This window comes from Alligator sinensis, unplaced genomic scaffold, assembly GCF_000455745.1.
Source record: "Alligator sinensis unplaced genomic scaffold, ASM45574v1 scaffold528_1, whole genome shotgun sequence".
Lineage (NCBI taxonomy): Eukaryota > Metazoa > Chordata > Crocodylia > Alligatoridae > Alligator > Alligator sinensis.
Genome location: NW_005841846.1, coordinates 1,050,705 through 1,059,831, shown reverse-complemented (window position 1 = coordinate 1,059,831; position 9,127 = coordinate 1,050,705). Strand labels below are relative to the sequence as shown.

General features: G+C 41.5%; 1 protein-coding gene across 5 annotated transcripts in view; it reads left to right on the top strand.

The window, feature by feature from the left end:
* The window catches only part of MTUS1 (microtubule associated scaffold protein 1), a 164,092-nt gene that overhangs the window by 44,182 nt on the left and 110,783 nt on the right, over positions 1-9,127 (top strand). For 4 of the 5 annotated variants that reach the window (XM_006015860.3, XM_025207524.1, XM_025207527.1 and 1 more), the window contains exons 2-3: positions 4,596-6,930; positions 8,904-9,099. In XM_006015860.3, the coding sequence (XP_006015922.1) occupies positions 4,804-6,930; positions 8,904-9,099 (2,323 nt within the window). In that variant the 5' untranslated portion in view covers positions 4,596-4,803. Of the gene's footprint in view, positions 1-4,595; positions 6,931-8,903; positions 9,100-9,127 lie in introns of those variants that run through there. The other variant, XM_025207540.1, reaches the window with a different exon arrangement.

The window sequence follows — 9,127 nt, the reverse complement described above, 5'->3', positions numbered from 1 at the left end:
GCCCGTGGCCAACACCAAGTCCAACAAGGCATCCCCCCTGGTGGGGCTGTGCACCTCCTGGGTTACATGAAGGTCCTGGACTCTGTCTAAGAACTTACGGGAGCACTCAGACCTGGCTGACTGCTCCTCCCAGCAGATGTCTGGGAAGTTCAGGTCCCCCATGACTACCACATCCTTAGCCTTCGCTACCTCGGTGAGCTGACCCAAGAATTCCTGGTCAAGCTCCTCTCCTTGGTTGGGTGGTCTATAGTAAACTCCCACTGTTGGGTCCCTTTCCCCTCTTTTACCTTGAACCCTAACCCAAAGCACTTCAGAGTGCTTCTCCCCTGACTCTTTACTAATTAGCGAGGATGTGTATTCCTCCTTGATATAGAGTGCCACTCCCCCCCCTCTCTTTCCTATCCTGTCCCTCCTGTACAGCCTATAGCCCTTGACATTCACCGCCCAATCGTGCTTGGAGTCCCACCATGTTTCCGTAATCCCCACAATGTCCGGGCTGGTGTCAGCCAGCAGGAGGGCGAGTTCCTCCTGCTTGTTCCCCATGCTACGGGCATTAGTGTAGAGGCATTTCAGGCCTCCAGTAGATGTGTATACTGACCCCCTAGTCCCAGCATTCCCCTGGTCCCCATCTCTTACCTGTTTATCTGCTACGCTTGTCGGTCTGGGCTGGGCTGTAGTTGTAGTTGTGTTAGTCTTTGCAGTGGCAGGACATTGCTTTGCGTTTTTGTGGTTGTACAAGAGAGCTGTTCATGCACTTCTAAGAAGTGATTAGACAAACATTTGTAGAGGGTGGTTAAGGTAGGGTGTATCCTGCCTTGAGCAGAAGGTTGGACTAGATGACCTCCTAAGATCTTTTCCAGCTAGTGGCGATGCATAGGGGGTGTATGGGGGTACATGTGCACCCCCTGAGAGTGCTGGTACACACTCTGACAGCCAGCATTCCCTACTTAGGCCCTGGGGGGGGGGCAGGCAGGAACACTGGTGTCCCCCCCGAGAGTGCTGGCGGGGGAGTGGGGGTGCCAGGAGGAGTGCCACTGGCACTTCTGAGTCAGCATGATCAGCCACAGGGAACCCCCTCCCAAGGTCGGCATGATCGATTTCCCTCCCCACCCCCCAATTGCTGACTGGGTGCTTGGGGGTGGGGGAGGAGGGGGAGAGGCAAGTGCCCCCCTGACTCAGGAGACACCAGTTGCCCATGTTTCCAGCCTTACTTTTCTATGATTCTAAGTACTCATGTGTGAATTCTCTGGTGTAATAAAATGGACAATGTCACGGAGTAGGAGAGAGATGCCTGATTATTACAGCGATCAAGGAACATGCTTAACTGTCAGGATAAGAATGAGCAAGGTATACTTCTGCTGCAAATCAGCAAACCAGAGTGGCTTTTTTGGCAAGACTTTTGGCACCGTTATAACCATGTGTCCTGTGTTTTGGCTTTCCATTCAGAGAAAGAATGGTTTGCAGTTAAAGTGCTGGACTGAGTCAGACTTGCTTCTCATTTCCAATTCTGCTGTGGGCTTCTGTTACTATATGTGATTCACTTACAGCTATCCCTAGAGATGTTATTTTTTTTTCTTCAGTGTATCAGCTGGTATCCTGCATGCATTGCCTAGCAGAGGATTTCTTAAACTGTGGGATGTTTCTTCCACTGGGAGGTTGGAGGGGAGGAGGTGGGAAAGGGAGAGGCAGGGGTGGGAAAACCTCCAATAGGGACATACGCAAATCATGGCAGCAGTAAGCATTTTCTCCCCACTACTTCAGTCACTGCCACCTCTTCCTCTACTGCTGATTACTCTCCTGCTAGTGATTTTGAATTAGGGTCAGGAATTGGACTAGGGGCAGGTGCAAAGGGAAGTGGCAGTGGCTGGAGAGAGAATGAGTGCTTGTGTGTGTTTGGAGCAGGGGAGGCCAGAGAATTGGTGGTAGTTGAAATACGGGAGGCATGACTTTACTACTGGAGGGGGGAGAAGGTAAATCAACCAGGCTTAGGAAATGCTGGGCTCAACTAACACCACTCGCTTTGTCTTCCCATATATTCAGCAGGTGTATGAATTGTTAGTGCTGTACTACATTTGTATTCTATTAAAGAGCTGATAAATTTTAAATCAGTAACACTGATGCTTTGTAAGTATGAGATGGCTTTAGAAAAACATTAACTAAATCCTGAACTACTGTGTTTCAAGTCCCACAGTGTAAGATTTTTTTTTTTTTTTTAACTTTTTATAAACAAATCCAACTTACAATAAATTGTAACTTTTTAAAGATGCATCCAATCCCCCAGGATGTATGTAAAGATGACATTTATCAACATTGTTCTCTAAAGTCACTGTACACAGATGAATCTTCTGTTCTTCTCTTCTCTTCGTTTTGGTCTCTGGCAGTTCCTTTGCTTTAGCTGCTGTTAAACTGCTTACACTTCTTCATATTTATTTGTAACCTGCTTAATAATTTACTTCCCCTTCCCTCCCCGCATCATAACTATGCATAATACAAAGTCTGCTACCCATCTCTGCTTACAGATGTATGCATTCCAAATTTGTTCTTAACTGTTAGCCAATAGAACTTGTATTTTCTTTTATTATTCAAAAGAAGTTTTTTCAAATGTCTTGTGTGGCGGCAGAGGGTTTTCTTTGTTTGTTTTTGTTTCCTCCTCCAGCAGATTTCAAGGACTTCCACCACATTTTTAAATCTCCCTCCCTCTCTCCCTCCTTCTCCCCTGTAGAACATTGCTTTGATAGGAAAATTTTCCTATTGCTAAAACTTTCCAGATTTATTTTTTTTTTAATTCAAACTAATTGGTAATGTTTTTAGGTAGGTCAATTCTGTTCCAGGCTTTAGCAGCTGTAATTCTTGCAACCATTCAGGCTAGGGACAGACATTCACAAAGCCTGAGCCTAGGCTAAATCAGTTTGTAATTGCAAAGACATCCCATATATGCAAGCACGTACCTGCAGTGGCTCAGGCTAGAAGCTGGGGGGCGCTAGAGCAGCCGCCCCTTTCCTTCCATAGTGCTGAGCTGAGCGGGGGTTGTCCAGGCCCTGGCAGGACACTATGATTAGGGAGGGGTCGTCCCCCCCCTCCCCGCTTCTGACCAGCCCAGCCCAGCAGGGAATTGATAACACAGTGTTTATCACCCTTAACTCATTATTTATCACCCTATTAAGAAAACAACCGAGGGACATTACCAGCTACCTGTTCATTCTGACATTTTCCCATCTGCCACAGCACAGACCATAGCCAGCATGGGGTCTGTTACCTAATATACAGACACCTCTCAGCAAGGCAGAATGGTAGGTGAGATTTCTTGCTTCGCAGGAGTAGTGGTTGGGATGGGAGGAAGCAGCTTGTAGTCTCTGCCAAGCTCCAGCCAGGGAGCAGATGGGAGGCGCCAGCCCTGCTGTGAAGCAGGAGAGCCCTGCCCAGCCCAGAGAGCATGCTGGGATGCTGGGGGAGTCTGATTTTTAACTTAAACCAGCAAGGGGTCTGGGACAGACCTTGCATAAACCTATTTGACCCAAATCAGTTAAGTCTGATGCTACATTCAGCCAGGTTTATCTCAAACTTGTTTCAGCCATTTTCAAACTAGTTTATGTACAATGAATATCTGTTCTGTTACAGGTTTAAACCAGTTTCTGATCACTTAAACTGGTTTATGTGTAATGTCTGTTCCTAGTCCCAGAGATGAGATCCCTGTGACTTACATAGCAGAGTTCTCAGGAAGGTTCAATAAGAAAATAAAATGCAATATGGCCTTTAAAACTTAGCATGTGTTTAAATATACTTAACACAAGCGGCTGCACATTAGTAAAGCAAGTGTTAAGTGTGTTTGTATTGTAGCAAAGCTATTACTTTCCATGTAAGGAGTATCTCAAGATTGTATCAAGTAACATATGTTCAGTTATTGTCTCCATGGAGCAGTTGGCCAATATGTCAGGTTTGTTCTCACCCAGCCATGATGTGAACCAGGGACCTCTCTGCTTTATCAAGCCTCCAGGTGGGATTAGGAAAGCCACACATCAGGAGGAAGTATTCTGGGCTTTTACTTGTCAGATTCCTCCAGAATCAAGTTGAAAGCCAGATGATTGCAGCCCTGGACTGTCCCAAGGCTGGGGCTAAAAATCACATCGTTGTCAGCACTGTACCTGAATCAGTTCAAGACTACTGCAGTGTCAAGGCTGGGATCAACAATCAGCAAGCTGTGCATGCTAAAATGGTAGTAAACATTACCATTCAAACTGTTCAGAACACACTAACTTCTAATACTGCACAGATTTTAACATGTACTAAGTGTCCCATGAGAGATGGCCCTAAGGAGTTGGCTGATACTTGCCATCAGCCCTTGTTCTTTAGTTTCAGTAAATTTCGACAAATTATGGACCAACTGAACTACCAGACATTTGAGTTAAATGTAGGAAAGCTCCGCAACTTGAGGCAGCAGTAGGGGTGAGAACTTAAGGCCATAATCTGATTTCTTCTCTTTTTAGTTATCACATAGCTCTAATTTTGTCTGGTAGGACTGAATGTTTGCCTGATTGTGTTAAAATATCAAATGTCAAATTCTGGTTCACTTAACTGTTTCATGTCTTTAATTTTAGGATACATAAGGAGTTGAAGGTTTTGAGTGCTGGTGGAAATACTTGAACAGCCTACAAGCAGAAAGAATAATACGCTGAATGGATGAGACTAAAACTGGACTATTTTGGAAGAGAACTTTTTTTTATGTTTTGCAGTGTTCAGAAGAAGTTGTTCTCTAGGACTTCTAACAAATAAGATGACAAGAGTTTTTAAAATTTAAAACTCAAAATGAATGTTGAAAAAATAGAAGAGGAGGCAAGGAATGGTTTGCAGTCTCCCTTACTTATCCAGGATGAAAATGGAGATAAAACTACATGCAATAAAACTAATCTGACCCCCTTAATGAATTGCACTACTGGTACAAACAGAAATTCAGTTAGTCAAAATAATAAAATTGAGCAAGCAGAGGATGCTGATTTTAAAGATATGGGTGATATTAAAAGTATTTCTTTAAACCAACAATGTATTGGAACATTTGATATACTAAACACTGCTGGTGAATTTGTTAGTGTGAGCCCTGTCTTGTCAGATACAGGTGCCACTTGTGTGCCTTCTGCAGCTGAACAGACTTGCATGTGTGTCTTGGACCATAACTTAAAGGAACCTACTAGATTCCGGAAAGATCACCTTGACCTAACAGGAAGGCAGGGTCAAAGTACTGAACAATTCATTCCTTACAATTTGACTGATACAAACTTTACAATGCACCTTACCACTTCAGAACTGAGCCAAAATGTTAACAGCAGAGATGAAGCAGGTCACGCTAATATGACATTAGATGTTGCTAATGTTGATACATCTCTTGCGATATCTAAAACCCTGGAAGAAATGAGAGAAGATGAACATGAAGACATGTGTTTTACTGTGTGCACTTCTTCTGAGGATGTGATTGTGAGAAAAAGTTTTGATACGAGTAGTCCTGAAAGAACTCTTAGTTCTTCAGTGCTGGAAGCATCAGTGGGCCCAAATACATCAAACAACATCTGTTCAGATTTGGCGATGTTACCTTCTGCTTCTTCAGATGCCTGTGAACAGCCTTTGAAAAACACCAATTATGTTGATATAGCATCACAAAACAGAGAATCCTTCAAAAAAGAAATACAGCCCTTAAAGCTAGTTGGGGAATGGGTTGAACCTCATTGTAAGAGCTCAATATCACCAGAGTACTTTTGTATGTATGAAGATGCACCAACGAAGTATTTGCATAGCACGCCTGAACATAATAAAACTGACAAATGTCCTACCAAAACAGGAGTGAATTATTTGGCAAATGATTTATGCATCCTTCCAATACAGAGTTTTGATGAAAGCATAGAACAAAAGCAAATTTTAAATGGAGCAAGTAAACATATAACCAAAGAACAAAATGCCTTTAAAAATAGTGTTTTCCAGGATGTGCAAAGCAAGTCAGTGGCATATGAATCAATACCAGAAAGTATAGCAAAACCAGAAGGGACTGTTTCACCTGAGCTCAAATGTGAAGCAACATTTGTAGTCTTTAGTCCCATAGCTTATGAAAGCCATTCTACAGCGTGTACTTCGACACCTATAGAAAAGTCCAAAAACACAACATTTTCTGTTTCAGCTTTATCAGAAGTTGGCAGCATCCCTTCTAAACTAGGAAAGAATGATATGGTAGAGAGAGAACACGGTAGAAGAACTTCACTTAAAAGTAGTTTAGGACAAATTGCAGGAAAACCAGCAAATGGGTCTCCTACTACATTGATGGCAACCAAAACTAGAAAAATTGAGATTGTTAGCTTTCCAAAACCGAACTTCAAAAATGTTAAACCAAAAGTTATGTCCAGACCTGTGATCCAGTCCAAAGAGAGTGCTTCATCAAAATCTCTGGGATTGCCTCAGCTATCTACTATTTCCTCATCTTCACCAGTTTCTTCCCCAAAGCAATTGTCCTCTTCCATCAAAACTTTGAAAAAGAGAATCTATTTAGATTGTGACACTAAAGTTGCAACGTCGTTGAATAAGCAACATGTTCATAAACAAGTCTCTCCTAGCCAACTTGTATGTGCTGCAACTCATTCCAAAAACGCTTCCCACAGGGTACCAAAAACGCCTGCATTAAAGCAGAATCCAGAAGATGCTGATAAAGCAAGCTCTTCTAATTCTGCGTACTCCTCTGTTGCTGCTACAGCTGTAACATATGAACAGAATTCAAAAGGGACATTAAGTAATAAAATGGAAAATGCAAATGCATTGGCACATCCGTGTATCTCAAATGTCCATCAGACTTGGGCTGAAAATGAACAAAATCTCAATATCAGAAGACTTTCAGAAACTGAGGCATTAAGAAGAGATGCAGTGAATGAAACATTTGAATTATCGTCTGTCCCCCTGGTAAGCTGTGGAGTTGTTTAAAATAACTAACATTTAATATCTAAAATCTAGCTTAATATTAGAGATTTGGTTTGATTTTTAATATCTAAAATATCTAGATAGATTGATATATCTCATGATTTATAAACTTACTTTTAAAGATTAAAAAATGACTAGTTTGGATATCCAAGCTAAGCAAATCTACTCTGAAATGTATTGGCTATGCCTTTCACTATCACTTTACCATTTTTGTAAAGGATGCCTTTTGAGTATTTGTCAGCCCAAATCTAATGGACTGACCCAAAATTCTGCAGCTGATTAAGTCCTAGGATATAAGTCAAAGACTGGGAGCCAGAAATTCAGAGGTGCGTGTTCCAGACCCTACCCATGACGTAACTAGCAAAAATTCCATTTACTTTAGTGGGGGTAGGATATTTTACCTACTGTTGCTTACTACTGAGCCAATGACCATAGAATAGTCAATAGTCAAATTCATTTGGTCTTTTCCATTACACTAAACATCATTAAACTGAAACAACTTTTTGAAAGATCTGCCAGATACTTCTAAAACTCTGTGCTGTAGCAGTTCAAAATGGAACCCTTTTTAGTTCAAAATGAAATTACCAAGGCAAACTTTGGGATTACAAAACAACATAATATTTTAAATTTAAGTCTAAAATGCCATAATTTCATAAACAAGGACTCTACCTCTTTTGCTTTGCTCTGATTTTTGGTGGCTTCTAAGGGAAGATGATGGGCCTTCCATCTATTTAATTGCCAAGATGGAAGCCTCTGGTTTATTATTTCTGTTAAAATGTGAAAATCCCTTGGATTACATTGTTAAATGCTCTTTGCATAGAGCATTTAGAATATTGCACTGGAGTTTATCTAAATTCTTATTAGGGAAAATAATATCTCCTTTTTTACTGAAGCCAATTCACTTTGGGAAAAGGGTCGTGGCTCAAATTAGAAGTGAAATTTGTGGCTCTAAATGTGTCCAAATTATTATGAAACTATTTGGATTACCCCCCCCAAAAATGGACAGGAGCATCTCTGGGTGCTGATATTAGAAATTATTTTTATCTTATGGGGGCTTTTGAGATTCTCACTTCCTTCTGCAATTAAAATTTGACAGTATTACTTGACAGGGTGTTGAAGCTTGGCCCAGTGCTTTACATCCATTTCTGAATTTAACTATCAACTCAGTTGAATGGGAAAAGGCTTCTGTCTGGTTAACTCCATGTGCATTCAAGAAAGAGAGTAGCCCTCAATTGATCTTGATTGCTGATTTACAACCCTACTTAGTTTCCTGGTTTTGGTTTTAAGATGTCATAATCATAGTACTAGAGCAACAGAGTACATTTAACTCAGCCCTTTAACTCTCATTCTTCTCAGTTCTGTAACCCATGTAAGTGACTTCTAGTGTTTCAAAATACACAAAGTAAATCAAAGTACCTGGAAAAAAGGGGGGTGAGGGGAAGGAGGGATATTGGTATTAATGCTTAAAATTAAACTTGACTTGTTAAGTGTTTTGTCTTTTTATGCATAGACTTCATATAATTGTCCATGGCTAATTTGGAATTAGTTTTATGTCCTTTGAAAAGAATTGGTACAAGGTGTTACACTTTTAACATACTTCAAGTTTTACGTCCTTTCTCTCTTCTTCCCCCGCCCCCCCCCCCCCCCCCCCCCCCCCCATGGGATGCTCCATTTCTCCCAGCATCACAGCATTCATGAGCTGCCTGGTACCTTCTTTGTCCTTTTCCCCCCCCCCCCCCCCCCCCCCGCTCTTGTGGGCCATACAGTAGTTTCATGCATATGCTAAGCTCTTAGTTGCAAAGGATATTGTTCATCTGTCTCTTCTCTCATGGATCAAATGACAGTAAGTATCTAACCAATGTCATGTTGACTAGTAACTTACTGATAATTGACACCAAAACATATTTAGCTAGCAATAGACAACTTTGTTCTTAAAACAGAATTGTGTTTTACAGGTTTCTTCAGTTAAAGCTGGAGCAGCACAAAGAAAAAATATGCACAAGGAAGGTACCATCACTCTAAGAAATACGCCAGTTTCAAAGGCTGAAGTGGCAGTCTCCGTATTTAATTCCAAGCGAGGAAGTGAAAATAAAAATGTTTGTGCAGTTAAACGATCACCTCCTCAAAGACCTGTTCTGCTCTCAAGCTCAGGTGAGAGTTTCTATTAGGGTACTACATA